We start from the raw sequence: 19755 nt of genomic DNA on the forward strand, positions 1-19755 counted from the left end.
GGTGGACGCTGGTTTTCCTGTGGCGCTTCGGTGGCACGCACACCCAGAAACAACGCCTCGCAAGTTTGTCAAGAGCTGCAGCTTGGAGTGTGTGAAACAGTCAAAATAAGCAACGGAATACATAAACAATTCATCACATCATATTGGAGAATCAAATGGTTTAAAGTTGACAATCAAAATGATGAGTGTGGCAGAAGTTTAGGCATACCGTTACATCTATTTTATTCTTTTATTAAAATTATTTGTCTTGGTCTCTGCTAAATGAACAGTTTGATTGGCTAATCGGCAATTAGCTGTCTGTGCTCGCTAGCAGTTGATCACGTTCTCTCATAAAGTAGTCAAATTGTGACGATTCTTCAGCGAACCACATTCTCCCCCCGATCTATGCAACGTCCCCCAAGTTTACCACGATTTAGCTCCTGTTTTCTGCAAGGATCTGGCTCGTACACTACCCCCTCACAAATAAGAAAAAAAATATGCTTTACAAAAAAACACAAAAAAAAGAGAGAGTGCAAAATCTACATCATTTGCTTACACATATAATTAATAAGACTTCCTCCAGTTCACATTTCACCTACTAAACAAGCTTCAAAACTCATCAAATTTCACACACAGGTCCAGGCTGATGAAACATTTCACAAACATGAGGAATGAACTCTCTTGGCTCTACAGCGCCACATACACAAACAAAAGCAGCCACACACATCTGTGTGACTGTTTTCCAGCGATGCAAATATAAATCACTCATTCAGACAGTCACGCCGCAGAAAGCTGCTATTTTATCATTCAACCATGTTTCCGAAAGAGTAATCTTATTTGGTTTGTACAAAGTAACCCATACTCTAAATAAATCAATTTTGACTTCTGATGTTGATAAGTGTAATTTTTGAGAACTTTAGTGTTGATCATTCTATGGAGGTTTGAGGACCTACTCCGGTTCTCCAGATCGTCGACCATTAAGTGAGTGTAAACGTTTTCAAGCTGTTTGACCCAACCAAAATTTTCAGTGATGCCGTCCTCGTCAGCACCAAATCACCTTGCTCTAATGGCGTGACGTTGTCTCCCAATGTATTTAAAGTGCTTTGAATACTGTTCAAAGCACCAGACATTGGTTCAACTTTGGCGTCGATGTGGAGCATCAGGTCATTTCTGAGCTGAAGAAGCAGGGGTGTCATCTTTGCTTCATTTATTGTTTGTCAAGTTGCTTGGTTGTAGACAGTAAAATAATTTGTCCCTTTGTTACAAAACTACAACTGTTTCAAAGCCACAGCACTGGTGTATGTGTGTATGTGACAAATTAATTTGAGTCGTCAAAAGAATGGTACAGTTTCCCTCAAAAAGGAGCAGATAGAGGAGAGCTCTGAACAGCTTCCTCACTCTGCTGCTGCTGCTGCTGCTGCTGCCATCTTGCACTTGTGTGTCGCTGTCATCAAACGGCCAGCAGGTGGTGGTGTTGTATTATTATTATTATTATTATTATTACTATTATTCGTTATTTTTTGGTCTCCTCTCCACATGAGAAAAGTCAAGTTCCTTTGATTTTACCGCCTGCAGATTTGGACCAAAGGTTTGAACACAGCTTCAGAGAATGAATAGGGTGATAATAAATAGAACACACACACACACACACACACACACACACACACACACTCATACGCACAGTAACACCAGCTCAGGGATTTTTTTTTTTTTTTTTGTGATACAAACTTTATTTTACAAAAAAAAAGTAGAAAAAAAACAACCTTAAGTAAGAACAAACATTTCAATGATAAAGAAGTTTGCTTAACAACGTGATTTTCTGTACAAAGTGCTGCGAAGCTCCAAAAATATTCCAGCGTCACTCATCCTGCAGTGGTTCACTGTGAAGCTAGGAGGAGCCAGCGAGTCACTCGGCAGTTCTCTCTGTTTTTGTCTTCAGACAAACACAAAGAGTCACTTCCCGTCGTGACGCTGCTCATCAAGACAAAAACCATCCGACTGCATCCAACCGCCGTCGTCCCTACGCCACTTCTGGCCTTCACTTCCTGTTTTCATACTCACACACACACACACACACACACCTGCTCTCCTCCTCCCCTCCGCTTTAAGTTTCCTTCCAGTCTTCACACTTTCTCTAACTCAAACTTAAAGTCTCCTCGTTAGACACACAGACAGCAAAAAAAGATCTGATTTGGCTTCAAATATTTTTTTTTAAACATGAGAAACAAATCCTGCAGTTTTTTTTTAATATTATTTTTCACGGTCCCGCTCCTGATATATGGTATATTCGTCAGTTTTTACCTCTGTTCCCAAATGCAAAACCATTTTTATTGCCTCAATATAGATCATTTTGGCTGCTAAGACTGCAAACTGACCTGCAACAAAGTGGATTCAATACATTCTCCCGAGTTTTTCAGTTTCTGTTCCTAAGAGTCATCAACACAATGCTGCCGACGTCTCCCGTCTGTCGAAAAAAAGAAAACCCCACCAAAGTCACACCAAATACTTTGGTTTAAAGTTTTTTGTGGCTGGAATCTCGGAAGCGATTCGTCATATTTACAGTCCAGTCAACAAAAATCTGTCAACATCTGATGTCTGACGTTTCTTGTCTCCAGCTTCTGCATCGTCGGGCTTTTTCCAGTATGCAAGCGACCGGACTCATTGGTAGTAGAGGCCAGTGGGCGGAGCCCCTCCTGACCTTCTCTCAGGGGTCCCAGGGTTCCGTGGTGCATTGCCGGAGTTGGCGGCGTTAGCAGTGGCGTCCAGGCCCAGCGAGCGGCGGTAGGCGGCGGAGAGGCGGTACAGGACGTCGGCCCGCGGCCCCGGGTGGGCATCAGCCTTTTGCGTCATCAGCATCTCAAAGAGCGTGCTGACCTCAGACAGGAGAGCCCCGCCCAGTGGTCCATCCTTCTCTGGAGTTTTCCCTGATTGGACGAGAGAAACGTCCTCGATTAGCTGTGTTACAGTTCAATACTGTCAAGATGCGCTTGGTATAAAGGTCTATTGTCTGTAATATTTTGAGATTTTGAGAAGAAACAGTGACATCAAGTGGGCAGATCTTAGATTGCGGCACTCTTTTACTGACCTATACATTAAATTTAATTTAATTTAATTTAATTTAATTTATATGATTTCCCCATTTGTGTGTGTGTGTGTATAAGAACCATTCCATGGTTAGGAAAACAAAATTGTTGTCTATTGTTATTGTACTGCAACTACTTTATTAATATATTTATGAGCAGTATATTAAGCTTTCAGCAACACAGAAATTAGAAATCAGGCTAGATTTTACACACTGGACCTTTAACGTTTATCACATACATACACACACACACACACACACACACACACACACACACACATAAACAATGCGTCTCTTGTGTCTTTTTACCAAAGGTGGAGAAGGATGAGGAGTCCAGGACATCCCGGGGCAGGAAGTCGCTCTCGGGGGACGGAGGCCCGTTGGGGACAAAGACGTTGTCGTGATAATCACCGGTGAGCGGCAGAGAGAGGCGGGCCAACCAGGACGGGTCGCTCGCATCGTAGAAAACATCGTCTGCGGATGAGGAAGATTCAGGTAGACGGAACAAAACATGTTGTCGTCAGCATAGAGTAACATGGAGAGAAACCAGCTGGGCGAAGAATGGATTTAGAGGGGTAGAAGGGTTCAGAAGGAGTGAGGTACCACCAGCCTTTAGCCCCGCCTACACCCCCTGGTGGTTAAATACTTTGAACTCTACAACCTTTTTTTTCTCAGATGTAAAGAAGCCTTTCGGAAGAGAGACCAAACAGCTTCAAGATCAAAAGAACAAAGTCCAGTTGTCCTCCTCCTACTCTTCCTCCTCACCTTTTCCTCCTTCTCTTACTCCACCTCCTCCTACTCATCCTACTCCACCTCCTCCTATTCCTCCTCTCTCACCTCAGATACTCTGAAAGATTAAATTATGTATTTATTTTATTCCAATCATCTATTTCTTATTATTTTTAGTTGTTTTGTTTTTTTGTTATGTTGGCGTCTGTATGTACCAGTGTGTATTTGTATCATTTTCATCTGTGTGGTTCTATGTTTCTTCAAGGAAAAATTTTATTTAAAAAAAAGATTAAATAAATAAATAAATTCTTCTTCTTCTTTGTTTGTGTGTCTGCAGCATAAACAGGATGACATTCTTACAATCCCCTATCTGGGACACCCCTCCAGGACGCGTCTACGTCCTGTTATGTGGGGAACTTCCTGCAATATGTTGGAGCCATTCCACCTGATTTAACACCCAAAACCAGAAGCATCAGGGAATCAAAAACTGAATACATCTGAAGGGTCGCAGCTGCTAATTATATTATCAGCTCTGATCAGTGTATTCCCATTGCCAGACTGCAATTCATCCGCTGTCAATCATCATGGCCCTGCCACCTTTTAACGTCACTACAGTGGAACCGATCTGAGAAATGAAGACACATTGACAAAAAAATAGCTGAAAACACTGCAAACTGTGAGGTTTTTTTCTCCAGTATCCAAACAGGAAGTAGGTGGAGCTTCAGAGTAACATTGTGGCCATACAAGTCAATGTGTCCAATTGTTTCAGTGTGATTTGGTGGCTCAGCAGAAGCTCAGCAGCCTGGTGGAACCTGCGGTCGCCTTCATTTGACCACAACCAGATGCAGAGAGTTAACTCTCTCTCTCTCACACTCACACACACACACACACACACAAACAAATTGTGGGTGGAGTTTAGTGACAGGCCCAAGAAGAATTGCCTTTTTTCACCGGCAGCAGCAGGCGAATCCTGTTCCTGCAGCGATCATCCTGAGTTTTTTCAGTCAAGTTTGACACATGGAGGCTTTGACTAACAAGTCATCAGTGTGACTCCGCCACCTGCCTCGCCCCTCATCCATTGCCAGCCATAGCTATGGGCCAACAAACAGTCATACATTTGGTGCCATGTTTGTGTTTTCATACAGAAAAACTCTGTTCAAAAGAAAAGGTTAGATTTTTTTTTTTTTTTGGTTCTCTATGCAAAAATGTAAAATTTGTGGGTTCTATGAAACGGACAATTTTCACTCTGTGACTTGTTTGTGTTGTTTCTAAACTATATCAAAATTAACTCAACTTCAAGACTCTCATTACTTGTATTAGATATTGTAACATATCTATGAAACTGGCTTCGTGGATATATAGGAAGGTTTATTATTATTTATTTATTTATTTATTTAAAAAAAAAAAAATCATTGCAAGGCATCCTCCTTTGCGAAGGCCTTATGAAGCTAACAGCCTGCAGACTTCAGTTATAGCTCCCAGCTGCTCCTGCGTGGGAATACTGTAGGTGTGCCGCCACACACAGAGACAAACACCTGAGACGTCGGCCTGAACAGAAAAAAAAAAGTCTCTGTCAAACTTTTGTGTCTCGTGTGACGCAGGAATGTGTCATCAAAGCCTCCGCGACCAACACAGAGCTGCCGCTGGTGTGAGTTACACTAAGAAGTTAGTTGGCCTGCAGGGGGTGTCAAGGTGAGTCCAGCAGCACACACACACACACACACACACACACACACACACAGGCAAAACAAAACACTGCACAAAGTGGAGGCCACTGCTGTTTTCAGCCCCCCCGCCGGCCACTCCTCTCCCCTCCGGCGGCTCCACCGCCGCTACAATGCCAGGAAGACACTCTCACACACTGATACAGTGACACACTAGGACATGAACGTCAAACAATGGGTTCTCTGAAGAAGACATTTCGCCTGCTATTTGCAACAAACGTTCGGCAAATATTTCACGAGGGGGGAAAATGTTGATTTTCAACACCACAAACCTTATTTAGCCTCCTCAAAAACCAGCATCGCCACAACGGTGTTTTAAAAATAAATAAATATGTGCATTTCTGGAAACACAAGTGTTATTGGTTTTTGTTTTGTTAATAGTAGTGATCTCTTGACATTTTGGTTGGGACAAATCTACAGGTAAAACTTGTTAAATCCAGTTTTTCTTACTTCCAGGTGTGCACAAACTGCAGGTGAATCTAAATTTAATAAACGTGAATATGTTATCAGTTAACAGTATCGGCATCAGTCTTGAAAAGCAAGGAACATAACGGTATCGCATCGGCTCGAAAAAAAAAAAAAACACGTCGTCTAATAACGCTATTACGTTAATGGCTAGTCTAAAAAAATCTTTCAAGCCCAGCAGGGTGACACATTAACACTGGTCAAGTCCACCCCTTTAATCCTACAACATTACCCAAGGCATGCATTCTCACAGAGATCTGCTAGAAATCTGCTCGGGAACAATTGTTTGTGCTCGCTGCAGCTAACTCGCTAACTGCGGCCAGAGTCAATCAGCTCTGCAGCATGAAAACAACTGTGAACAAAAGAAGCCAGGTTTATTTATCTGGACCGTAAACATGACTTGAGTCAGACCACGGGGGTTAGTGGGGCTGTGTAGGAGGAAGTGCTGTGTTATTTCCCATCCACTTCCTGTTTTCTGCGTTTGTCACCGTGTCCCATGTTTTCTGTTGGGGGTAGGGGAGGGGGGGTGTTCTGTGGGGGGGTTAAATGTTGGCTGCTTTTTGTTCTCATCAATCAAAGAGTCTTGACCGGAGGTCAAGACCTCACCTCCCACTCCCCAGCCTTATTTTTCTTTGTCTGCACATAACTTTGGAAATTGTAATTGCAGGCCACGCGTTAGCATCTCTGGTAGCAGCTCTTCACCTGGTTTGCTGAGCAGTTTGCTGAGGCCGTCGTCCAGCTGCGGGTCAATGGGCGAGTCTCTCCCTGCCTCCCAGTCCACATCTCCGGCTTCGCTCTCGCCGTGTCCGCTGTCTTTGGTGCTCTGCCAATCAGAGCAGTCCTGGCCTCCATATCTGGGCAGAGTTTTAACAAGCACGCGCAGCTGTCATGAATCTAAAAGCAACCACGTCTTCACACGAAACAGGGAGGATAAGTGGTCAAGGTGTTCAGCGCAAAAAAAATGAAAACATTTCGAGACCTCCTTAAAAAAACAAAAGCATTTTTTGATTTAAAAACTTAATTGAGATAATTTGGTCTCTGTGTGTGATGATTCAGCCTAATCTCATTGTAGTTGATGTTAATGTACTTAGAGCTCTCTCTCACGCGCTCTCTCTCTCTCTCACTCACACACACACACACACACACACACACACACACACACAATGGGAAGTAAAGAGACACATATCCTGTCTGAGTCTTGGCTGGCGTTGCCACCATCTCCTGCTCTTGTTTCGGTGTCAGCAGGCCACGAGACGCTCCATCAGTTTTGAAGGCCAAAAGTTTTAAAAATAAAACTCTGAGGTCAGATTGTGGAACTGGAACACACCAGAGGTGGCTCGGTCTCTCAATTCAAGCTACACGCTGTTTGTGTGTAGCTTCAACACACAAACATCTGTTTGGAGTGTAAGGAAGGAGTAAGGAAGAAGGTGAAGATGATGGTGGAGGAGGAGGAGGAGGAGGAGGAGCAGTCAGTGAGGTGGTGGAGAAGAAAGAGGAGGAAGGAAGAAGGTGAAGATGACAAATGGAGGAGTCACTGAGGCAGTGGAGGAAGAGGAGCAGGGAAGATGGTGAAGATGAAGGAGGAGGAGGCAAAGAAGAGGAGGATGAGTCACTGAGGTGGTGGGGGAAGAGGAAGGAAGAAGATGAAGATGATGGATGGAGGAGGAGAGTAAGAGAAGGAGGAGTCAGCAAGGTTGTGGAGGAGAAACTCACCTGTTGCGGTGTGAGTACTTGTTGCCTCTAAAGTTTGGCCTGGGTTGCAGCTGACCCTGTCGGAGGAGGGAGAGGAGCTGGGAGATCTGCTGCAGGGACCCAGAGGACAAGGGAGAGGAGGGGGTGGAGGTGGAGGAAAAGGAGGAGGAGAAGCAGGAAGTGACATCATCAGACAGAGGCAGCAAACTCCTGATGAATAAAGTTGAAACGTTCTGACAATTTCATCTGTGAAAAAAAAACTAGGTCAGTTTGACTGTTTTTTGGAGTTGGAGTGTGTGTGTGTGTGTGTGTGTGTGTGTGTGTGTGTGTGTGTGAGAACAGAGCATCAGCGCCTGTCTCACTGCAGAACTCTGCTGACGGTTCTGTTATACAGCGGATACACACTGCAGCTCGGGAGGAAACACACACACACACACTATTAACCAGTGCACGTGTGTGTATGTGTAAGTGTGTGCGTGTGTGTGTGTGTGTGACTGTTAATGTACAACTTTGTTTCAGCCTTGACGTGTGTATTTTTGCACGTGTGTGCTTGCTGAGGCCACAGGAAGTGGCCTCTGTGTAAAAGCCTATTCTTCTCCGGCCGTTTCCTGTGAGGACAGGCGCTGAAACCTAGAGCTGTGTGTGTGTGTGTGTGTGTGTGTGTGTGTGTGTGTGTGTGTGTGTGTGTGTGTGTGTGCGTGTGTGTGTGTGCGCGCGCGCACGTGTGTGTGTGTGTGTCAGGTGGAGGTGAACAGTAAATCCCCCGTCCTTCCCTTCCTCTGCAGTCCTCCGGGGAGATGAGGAGCGCCAACTGGGTCGGCAGTGGAGGAGGGGCTTGTGGTTAAAAAAGAAAAAAGAAATGGCCATTTCCTCTCTGCTAATGTGACTCACGTGAGGAAGGCAGAGCCAGCCGAGACTTGTTTCACGTGATTATCAGCGGTCGTGCCAGTTTATTGAAATACAGTTGGGTTTTTTTTTCTCCTTCAATTGGGTCCATTGATAAGTGACTGAGCTGTGTTAGCGTGTACCCCAACAATGTTCTACAGCAACCCCACCGGCATTTGATCTGTGATATTAATAATATTCAAATAATATTTAACCACCCAGCACTTGAATAAACTACACCGCTGTTCAGGCTTCAAGGTGGTACCACATAACACAGGCCGCTGAACAAGCAGAGAGGCTTGTGGAAAAAAAATTAAAGCATTACCTGCTGTGTGTGTGTGTGCGTGTGTGTGTGTGTGTGTGTGTGTGTGTGTGTGTGTGTGCACGCGCTTCCACGCACACTCAGTTAATGGACTTCTTTTTAAGATTGATCTTCCCGCCTGCAGGCCGACATTTAATTACTCTCATGCTGGAGTTTAAAAGCACATGAAATAAATATCGTGGTCAGTCTTCTGTAGAGTGCCAGAGAACAGTTAGTGTCACAGAAAATGAAGAAAGGTTGGCTATATGGCCCCAGTATTTAACCGACTTAGAAACAATGATTAGTTGTTGTTTGTTTGTTTGTTTGTTTGTTTTTAAAGAAAGGTATTTTGCCAGCTCATTGGCGTATTAACAGCAGGAGGGATATTAATTAAATGTAAATGTGCCACAGCTGAAGAAGTTTTTTTTTTTTTTTTTTGGCACATTTACGCAATTTTAATTCATGGTTGCTTTCAGTCACTGGAGGGCTCCAGACTGCCCTCACATGGCTGCATTTTGCCCCTGAAATTTGATAAAGTGCCATTAAGTTTTCCATTGTCTTGTGCGTATTTGACCAGTAAATTTTCCTTTTTTTTTTGTTTTATTATTGTTAAAAAAATATATTATGTTGTTGACAAACGTCAAAAGTTTCTGGATTTAAAACATTGTCGTGTCTGCATTTATTGTAGTATCTATATATCAGTATCTCTATATACGTATCTATCAGTAATACAGTGAAAATGCAAGGAAATGGGAATTTGTACTTTTCTCACTTTTACATATATTTTTACATTTACAGTGATGCCCACTAGATTTTCGGCTTATGCCCCCTAAAATCTTGAGTTAGGGGTGCAACTGTGGTCCTCGTAAACAAAAACATGAAGTGTGTCCGGAATCCTGCAAACCATGAAACCATGAAAAAACTCTCCGAGCAGTGAAAATTTCTCGGCGGACTCACCTGCACCTCTGGAGAGGCAGCAGACAGCTCGATGGAGTCTCCAAACGCCGCCATGGACAGTCGCACCAGGTTCCGCAGCATCTGGCAGTGCTCAGCGTCCTGTTGGCCTTCTGAGGTCTTGGGCCTCCTGAGCGTCGCCTGGCCTGGAGAACTTGCCGTGTTCGGCTCGTTGGCGTCTGCCCGAGCCTGGCGCTTCAGGGTGCTGGTTTGTGAGCCTGAAGACGAGGACGATGAAGGGTTCCGCACCTTGCGGAGCGTCCGATATGAGGCGGCCATCGTCAGAGTGCTGTCCAGTTCGATGTTTGCCGGTTTGCGGAGAGCTCTGGTGTGAGTGGTGGCGTCACCGTCCAGGTACCCCTGGGACTGGAAGCTCGTGTTTAGCACAGATGGCGCTAAGGTGTACTGTCGCTCGGCTTGCTGCTTCTCCTCTGACGTCACCGGAGACGAAGCCAACGGCTGAGCTTCGCCATCATGCTCGGGAGGCTCCTCTTTTCGCCCTCGGATGACGGGAATCAGCTGGATGTCGGACTTCCTGATGTTCTTTTGAGGGCGCCTCGGGTGGCAGGTGTAGGTGGACTCGGCCTGTCGGCAATTGTAGGCCCCACCGTCCCGTTTCTCCGGGCGGCAGAAGGTGGTCACCAAGGCCACGGCCAGCAGGAGCAGCAGACAGGTGGCGCCCAGGCAGATGGCCATCATCATGGTGAAGCTGAGCTGGGCCCGGGTACCCGGTGACGAGTTCTTCAGGTGGTCCCTCAGGTTTATGAAGGTCACCTCCAGGATGGCCTCGGCGGTCAGACTCGGACTACCCATGTCGGACACAGCGATGTCGACCGTGAAGGTTTTTCCAATTAGCTCAGTGGCATTGGTGGTGTTGACAAACAGCTGGCCCGTAGACTCGTCCAACCAGAAGAGTCCCTCCAGGTCCGCATGGGCGATGAAGTACCGCAACTGTCCACTTGGCCCCGAGTCTGCGTCCTCAGCCTTGATAGTGGAGGCGTGGAACCCGACAAAGCCTTCAAAGACTGGGCGATCCAGTGGTAAGTCGGCCTTTAACTCATCATACCCCAGCTCGGTCACAATTTCACCCCGGTCTGTGTTGACAGGAACACTGAGCGTTGCCCGGCCGTTTCTGGGTTTTGGCTCCTTGATGACGGGGTAGTTGTCATTGACATCCTGGATGTCGATTTGCACCGAAGCTGTGCTAGTGAGAGGTGGGTGACCCTGGTCCACAGCTTCCACGATGAATTTGTAGGTGTTGGACTCCTCGTAGTCTAGCGGGTGCTGCACGCTGATGACACCGCTGGTTGGGTGGATGGAAAAATGCTGCGAATCGTCGTCCACATTGGAATTTTGGATGTGGTAGGACACTCTTCCGCTGAGCTCCAGGTCATTGTCCTTGGCTTCAACTTTAAGTGCGCGGTAGCCTGCCACATTGTTTTCCTCAAAGGAAGCCTTGTAGAGGGGGGTGGAGAAGACTGGGGCATTGTCGTTCTCATCCAGAATACTGACCAGGAGGTGTTTAACGCAGGACAGGGGTGGATCTCCGTGATCCTGCGCCACAAGAGTGATGTTGTACTTCATCACCTTCTCCCGGTCCAAGCTGCCATCAGTAACAATCATGTAATTTGAGCTCTCAGCATGTTTGAGGCGGAAGGGTCCTGATCCAGTCTGGATCTGGGCCCTCACTTTCCCATTGTCTCCCGAATCAGCATCAGAGACCATCACTAGTGCCAGGAAGGTATCTTCTGGTGCCCCCTCCAACACCGTGGCCCCGGCCGAGTTTGGGGGAGTCCAGATCACGGTGATCCTGGGTGCGTTGTCATTTACGTCTTGGAGTTTGACGTGTAGTTTGCAGTGAGTGGGGATGGCGTTGGGCCCACGATCCCGGGCCTCCACTATGACTTCATAGGAGGGCTGGACCTCATAGTCGAGAGGGGCCTTCAGACTCACAGCTCCAGTTTGGGAGTCCACATAGAAGAATCGCTGAACTTCTGGTCGAGTGTGTTTACTAAGTGAATATACCACCTCCCCGTTAGCACCCTGATCAGGATCAGTGGCCTTGAGGTTTATGATGGTGGTCCCACGAGGCGTGTTCTCTGGTAGCTCCACCGTGGGCATGCTATCCTCAAATGTGGGGCTGTTATCATTTGAGTCTGAAACATTAACGCAGATCGATGTGTTCCCAGACCTGGGGGGGGTTCCTTTGTCCCATGCCATGAGGGTGAGCTCTATCGTGTCCTGAATTTCCCTGTCGAGCTCCTTGACCACAACCAACTCCACCTGCTTGGTCCCACCTGGAGCCACGGTCACGTCCAGGGCAAAATGGTGGTTAAGAGACAGCGTGTACGTCTGCAGGCCGTTGGGCCCTGCATCGGGATCCACGGCCTGCTCCAGATGGATCCGCATCCTGACGCTGGCTGCCTCCGAGATCTCCACCTCTTGGACCATGCTAGGGAAGCTGGGGCTGTGGTCGTTCTGGTCCATCACCTCCACGCGAACCCGCAGGCAGTTCACCGCGCCGCCCTTCCTGTAGAGGACGCTGAAGGCCACCTCGCACAGGTCCGATCCGCGGCACAGTTCCTCTCTGTCCAGGCGGCCCTGGGTGGAGAGCACGCCGTCACGAGTGCTGACAGCAAAGGGCAGGGACTTCTCGTGCTCCACCACCTGGAAATCCTCAAAGGGTCCGCCTACATCCCTCTGGCGGAGGTCGTTCACCAGGCAGCCGACCTGAGTTCCTGATGGCTGCTCCTCCAGAACGCGGTACTGGATGGTGATGGACGAGGGTTCAACCAGCTCAACTTCACAGCAAACACTCAAAACCATGAGAAGAACCAGCAGCATCATGACCTCCAGTCCGAAAATAAATCCAGTCCAAGACAGCTTCATCTAAACAGCCATAATAGTTGAGGAAAAAAAAACGCTTTACTCAAAAGTCTAGAACCAGCAGCGGCCAGACTAGGACTCTGCCTCCAGTCTGGACGGACCCGACCAATTGCCGGCTCTCATCACGTCCCAGCGACTTCTAACTCACACAGCTGCCGGCTCGTCCTTCTGCCTTCAGCTTCAGAGTTCTGCCGAGGCTCCGGGAAGTTTGGATGAAGTTTCTCCACATGCTGAGCAGCCCCTCTCCCCCCGTCCAATCCGGACGCAGGAGGGGCAGGGCCTAGCGATGCAAATGATCGTGGAGCTCCAGACAAAGAAAAGTCCTCCTGTCCCCCCCTCTCCACCATCCCTCTGAGGAGACCCGCCTCCACCTCTGGAGTGCTTTTAAAGAAACATGACACCAACTCTGTGTGTGTGTGTGTGTGTGTGTGTGTGTGTGTGTGCGTGTGTGTGTAGGTAGGTATTTCTTCTTCTCCCCCTTCATCCTGTCACGATCACCAGTTTGAGGCCTCAGATTTTTTTCTTTAACCTGCACGATTGAGCAGCTTAAGGTCCACAAATGGTCACTACAAAAAAAAAAAAAAACTGACTTAGTTTTGAACTTCAGCTTTTTTCGTCAACTTGAATCAAAAAGGTTTGCGTCTTTGTTTGTTTGTTTGTTTGTTTATGTTTGTTTAATGTTCACACTTGACTAAAGATCAGAAACAAGCTTTGGAAAGCTGAATGGAAGAAATGCAATTAGCAGAGTTTTAAACAAAGTTGGAGCAAGCGCGACCACATCAACAAACACAATCGCAGAGAACCTCCATTTGGTGACAAAAAAAATTCTCAGTGAAAACTGATGGAGAACACATGCACTCAAGAAAAAAAAATCCCCTGAACGGTTTGTAGGTACAATTTGAAAATGTGCAATTTGTAAGTTAAGGTTGGAAAATGTCAGCTTAAAGCTGAGGCAAAATTGAATTCAAAGTTTAAAAAGAGTTGCAAAGTTGCTCCAGATCTGGTGAAATTTAACATCATGCACCAGGGGCTAACCTCTGTGTGTGTGTGTGTGTGTGTGTGTGTGTGTGTGTGTGTGTGTGTGTGTGTGTGTGTGTGTGTGTGTGAAAAATATCCTGCGGGATGAAAGAGAATCAGGCACGCGGACGGTTCAGAGGTATCGCTTTTCCATGGGCCAAAGAGGAGGGGAGGAGGGATGTGGGTGATGGGTGATGGGGGGAGGTGGGGTGGACAGGCTATACTGAAGTCATGTGACTAGTGGCGCCAGAGGAAGGGATGGCTTTCCTCAACAAGTGGTAAAAAAAAAAATGAAGGAAAAAGAAAACAATGAACAGACGGCAGTAGTGAAGTAGCATTGATATTTTACATTTTTTTATCATTGTATTTTTTGAAATTATTATTCTTTTTTTTGTCATGAGATACAAACCCTAGCAGGTCAGAGGTCAGCCAATCAGATTTGATTATCAGCCTCCTGTCAGTGACCACTCAGCAGACTATAGCTATGTGTGTGTGTGTGTGTGTGTGTGTGTGTGTGTGTGTGTGACTGACTACGACTCCCTGTTGGATATGTTACAGGAAGTGAATGCTTTTGCAGACACACACACACACACACACACACACACACACACACACACACACACACTGGCGCGCGTCTGTTTCTAATCACTCCACCACCTGTGTGAAGTTGCTGTGTGGTCACCCTGGTAACGTGGTGCAGCCGGGGCTCATCTGCAGCTCGTCTGGCCTGCAGATCCCAGTGACCTGCAGGAGGCTCAGGAAGCCACAGCTGCTCTGAGTGAAGCTTGTTTTGTTTTTATTGGGGTTTTTGTACCCTCATGTAGTGCAGCGGGCCCACAAGGGGGCACGATAGTTTAGTAGCCCTTAATGCTAACATGTAGTTCGGAAGCGTTGCAGTGGAGCAGGGGAGTAGCTTGGGAGTTTTCAAAGTTACCACTGCTAATGTATGCTAAGGTTGCTAGCACACAAACGCCATTGACTCTGTCAACTCACTTCACTTCCAACACTCAGACTATTAAAGATCCAGTGTGTAATAATATCTGGAGATTTCGAGGAAGAAAGAGCGACAATAAGTGGTTGCATTTTAGATTGCGGCATCTTTCCCCCTCCCTCACTTGAAGTGAACTACGGTGGCCTATGCACCCACACCCGGATGTCCACCTTGTCTTCGTTGGTTTATATGAGGACACCAGTGTTCACCCTCATTACAAACTCGTCAGGCAGCTGGATTGTCCTCTCCAGGCTTCCTTAGAAATATGGCAGCGTAAGATGGCAGCTAACTGAGACAAGACCCTTATTGACCTGTAGCGCAGGCCTTCAGCACCAGGTACTCCATCTGGACCGGTTGCCTTCGTTGAGTTCACTGACCGAAGTACGCGTGTGACCCCCTGAACTTCTAGAGTCATTGGGGGGGGGTGCTGGAAGCTGGAGGGGCCTGCAGCAGTGTGGCAGGGAGCTGTGTTGGAGACTCAAAGCGTGCAAAGAAGCTGTTCAGTTCTTCTGCAAGCCCTGCATCTGGGTCTCCTGATGTCACAGCGCAGCCCCTGTAATGGGTGATCCTTCACTGTCCTTTTGTAAACAGTTTTGGCCTCCCTGATGCCTCTCCTCAGGTCGTCACATAGTAATGTATTAAAGCAGTATATTAAGCTTCTACGAATATAAAAATCATAAATCAATCGAAATATTACACACTGGACCTTGAGGTGCACGGAGGTGTTGATTTGTTTTTTTTTATTTTTTTTTATGAAAAGCACTCTGAGAAGGACAAGCCCCCCCCACTGGTGAAATTGTCTCCGCCCTGGTCGAGCGTCTTCCTGTCTTTGTTTCCAACTTGGATCGGATCTGAAAAAAGCGCAAGCCAGAGAAACAACAAACTGCTGGGATTTTTTTTTTTTTTTTTCAGACTTCTTGCACAGACAGTGAAACACGTTTTACTGCCTTCATGACGTCATGAGTCTGGACCTGAACTCCACCTAGTCCCAAGTCTCCTGCCCACCTAGAAGGTAAAATATAAGCCTGACATATTATAATAATTATTGATTTTTTTTTTTTATTTATGTTACCTTCATGTATTAGTGTGTATCATGCGTGATGACTGAAATTTTGTTTGTCTTTGTTTGTTTAGTTTGTCATGCCTGCAGAGCTGCTTGACTTGTAATTCTGCTGCCGGATATGCCAATTTCCTCCGTTCCCAGCACGAAGAAAGGAGCGACACTCAGACTGGTCAAAAGAAAGCTTTTTGCATCGTTTGAAACTCGAAGGCTGTCGGGCCTTTTAAGACTGAGGATCTAATAAACATTGTGGGTGGGGGGGCTCATAACGACAACTAACACAACACAACTAACTAACTAACACAACTAAGGTCAGTGCAGCTGTGTGAAGCAGCAGAACCCTGCCTGCCCAGACTATAGCTGTTTGTGTGTGTGTGTGTGTGTGTGTGTGTGTGTGTGTGTCTGTCCGTGCGTGTGTGTGCGTTAAAAGCAGGATGTAGCTGATCTGCTGACCCACATGTTACCTGATAAGAATCAGAGCAGAGCAGTAAAAGACAAAAAACACTTTTTTGGTGTGTGTGTGTGTGTGTGTGTGTGTGTGTGTGTGTGTGTGTGAAAAGCCTGAATAAATATTTGCAAAAAGTCTGATTTGCTGAACCATCGGAATATTGCTAACTTTCCCTTTTTTTCATTGGTCTGGGATTCAAAGGTCATTAAACATATAATTGTTGCCATTGTGGCAATCAATCAATAATTCCTGTACACCAAACTTCTCAAGAGTCAAAATATTTATTCTGACGGAATGAAAGTCAAAAATATGAATCAAGAAACCCACCATAGTGGATTATTGGAAGTGTTTTTGTGAATGCCGTTGTCTGATTGGTCAATCCCACACAGTGACCAGTGACGACGTGTTGACAGCCAATCAGTGACCCAGCTGAACCCGCTCACCTCCAGCTCCGATTGTCCCCCACCGTGCCGCTCAGTTTCTTTGTTTACATCTTGACCTCTGACCCCCTCTGCTTCTTCCTGCCACTCTCCCTCCCTCTACCCCTCCCCCTCCTCCCCCCTCTAGCCCCTCCACCCATCATCACACCGTCCTCCATCTCTGGACCTGTTTCCTGCTGCAGGAAGCCTCCTCCTCGGTGGAGGTCAGAGACAGGATGTCCTGGATGGAGGAGAGGCCCGAAACAAAGTAGAGGAGGAGGGGGGAGTAGGGATGGGGGGGGGAGGAATGCAAAAGAGAAGGGAGGACAAGGGTTAGGAAAGCAGGGAGATGAAAAGAAGAGAAGAGAAAGAGAACTGGAGTGAGAAAATGATAGAGGAGGACAGCAAAAGGACTGAACGGAAGACGATGGAGGGAAGAGTTGGAATAGAATGACTTTATTAACCCCACACTGGGGAAATTTGCATATTTACAGCAAGAAGAATGGACTGGAATGCATGTTGAAGACGTTAATGATGCGCATGAGGTTTTTCTGAACAACTACCTGAAACCCTATGATAAGAATTGCGCAAAAATTCAATATAAGCAAAAAATAAATACGAGAAAAAACATGAATAACAAAGAGCTTGCAAAAGGCATGTAAGAAGAAAAAATATTTCATCCAGACATTTCATGAAATTTAGAACACAGAAAGCAGAAAATAAATATAAGGTACATAAAAATAAATTGACAACCATATTGAGGCAAGCAAAAAAAAGTGCTGGAGGAGAATAAAATCAATTTAAAGGGCATGTGGAAAATCTTAAATAAAGCAATAGGAAATAACCTTGCATTTACAAGTCTAAACAATTCACTACTGGTCAGGAGGTTATACAGAAAATGACCAAAGTAGCAGATGAATTTAATTATTTTTTTGTAAATGGAACTTTTGCAAATTGAACCTAACCTTGCAAACTCAATTGAGACACAGAATGGGCAAGTAGGACAATAATCATAGTCATAATCATAATCATGTATAACAAAGCCTTTAAGTTAAATCTGTACTCTGTAATAAATAAATGATAACGAGGAAGTCGATCTACAGCTCTGACGTTATAAATATAATAGAAGAAATCACAACTGCAACAGACAATAAAAAAATACAGAAAATGAGTGTTTATTGATTTAAAGAAAGCATTTGAAAGCATTTAGTTTTTTACTAAATTAAAAAGAGCCCGATCATTGCAACGGCCCCCATGACACCCGCCAACGCACCCCGACACCTGCCGACCCCTCGCAACGCCAACCGACCCCTTCAGAATCCTGCAAAACACCGGCCAATGCCTGCCGACCTCTGCCGACCCCTGCCATCCCCTGACGATGCTACCGAATATCAAAAATTAAAAGTTTACATCTGTAGCCCAGCTGAGAAATGGTCTGCTGAAGCTGCTGGTATTTTTAGCAACTTAGTTAAGAAGGCTTCTTCCAGGCTGTGATCAAAGGTACAGCCAACCTCGAGAATGAGCACCTCACCGCTACTCTCATTTACCACCACAACATCAGGGGTGTTCGCTGAGATGTTACATAACACATCAGAGACATTATTGTACAGGGGAAAAAATCATGCTGGGCTTTACAGTACAATGTTTGTACAGGAATGCAGAGGAACCCGGGGTATAGCTGATGGCTTCCGATATCAAGTCCACAATCCTGTCAGTAATCTGTGCATTATTGCCGTGGTGAATACAGTGTGGGCGATGACTGTCAGGGAGCCAGATGGCGAGGTTAAGCTTCCAACTTTTCCTAAAAGCTATCGCTTGAAAATCAGCCCACTGCTTCTCATTCAGGGGCTGCAATGTGTCAGAGAAGTCCATGTGTTGCGGCAACTCCATGTCCGCCTGATGAATCAGTTTTGGCATTGGATCGTGGGGGAGCCACCGTTGTTGGTAAAACCTTCCAACTTTGGAGTGCTCGTTTGTATGAGGTTTTAATCGCTGAAACTAAGGCACATTGTCCCGGTAGACTCCACAACAACATATCGCACTTGACTACATTTACGACAGCGGTTACGACGGCTTTGCTGTTTGATCTTTAAAACGGTGCGCTCCTCACTTCACCTGCTGCCTGCCGCCATGCAGCTGCCACACACACGCACACACACACACACACACACACACACACACTAAAGCAACAATAAAGTGAATAAAGACAATAAACGAAAGAAACCAAAATACAATTAAACAAATGATAATAACCCCAAAGAATTTACAACATAATAAATCAAACAAGGCGACACGGTGGTGCAGTGGTTAGCGCTGCTGCCTCACAGCAAGAAGGTCGTTGGTTGGATTCCGGGGCCCGGGCCTGAGACCTTTCTGTGTGGAGTTTGCATGTTCTCCCCGTGTCTTGCATGTGAGGTCAATTGAACACTCTAAATCGTCCGTAGGTGTGCATGTGAGTGTGAATGGTTGTTTGTTTCTATGTGGCCCTGCGATGAACTGGCGATTTGTCCAGGGTGTCACCCTGCCTTCGCCCTAAGACAGCTTGGAGAGGCTCCAGCAGACCCCCGTGACCCTGAATTGGAATAAGCGGGTATAGAAGATGGATGAATGAATGATAAATCAAACAACAGAAAATCAATTAAAATATAGTGGTAATGTGCCAATCCAGACACCAGCTCATTGAGGAGCTAGTTCGCCACAGGTGTTGGGATCGGGCCAACCGGCACCGCACAACCGACAAACCCAAACAAAGTCCCAGAGAGCCAAATAGTCCAAAAAGAAAGAAAGCCAAGAGCCAAGACAGTCCGTGATGGTGGCAGCAGCTTTAGTTTACTCCAGCCTCACCAACGCAGCACTACAGTGGGCCACAGGAGGGATACTGCAGCACAGAAATTATAACAATCAGCTGAGTGGAAAAACGATCACAGAAAAGGGAGGCGGACAACAGCGACTAACCACAAACAGGAGGGCTCCTAGCAGGACAACCCCGGCCCCACGCCACCAACAGCCTGCCACACTAGGTAAAGAGCAAGGCCGTGTCAACATTGCGCAATCTGGCACGTAGAATGGCAGAAGGAAGCACCACAGAGTACACACTACCTGTGTTGTGCAAGAGGGGGAGCA

The 19755-nt window shown here is 46.3% G+C and overlaps 1 protein-coding gene across 2 annotated transcripts; it reads right to left on the reverse strand.

Moving 5' to 3' along the window:
- Positions 1 to 1679: 1679 nt before the first annotated feature.
- Positions 1680 to 12903, reverse strand: pcdh12 (protocadherin 12). 2 transcript variants are annotated; one of them, XM_076046511.1, is made up of 5 exons: positions 9815 to 12903; positions 7693 to 7778; positions 6682 to 6833; positions 3371 to 3535; positions 1680 to 2903 (listed from the first exon to the last, which is right to left on the reverse strand). In XM_076046511.1, the coding sequence occupies exons 1-5, from the start codon at positions 12698 to 12700 to the stop codon at positions 2638 to 2640; spliced, it is 3555 nt and encodes a 1184-aa protein (XP_075902626.1). In that variant the 5' UTR covers positions 12701 to 12903; the 3' UTR covers positions 1680 to 2637. The 2 variants fall into 2 exon arrangements, with proteins under 2 accessions (XP_075902626.1, XP_075902625.1); XM_076046510.1 differs by having other exon boundaries at positions 7693 to 7781; positions 9815 to 12902.
- Between the last annotated feature and the right edge of the window lie 6852 nt (positions 12904 to 19755).

This window comes from Nelusetta ayraudi, unplaced genomic scaffold (assembly GCF_046127955.1).
Source record: "Nelusetta ayraudi isolate G7.1 ecotype Tasmania unplaced genomic scaffold, CSIRO-AGI_Nayr_v1 ptg000090l, whole genome shotgun sequence".
NCBI lineage: Eukaryota > Metazoa > Chordata > Actinopteri > Tetraodontiformes > Monacanthidae > Nelusetta > Nelusetta ayraudi.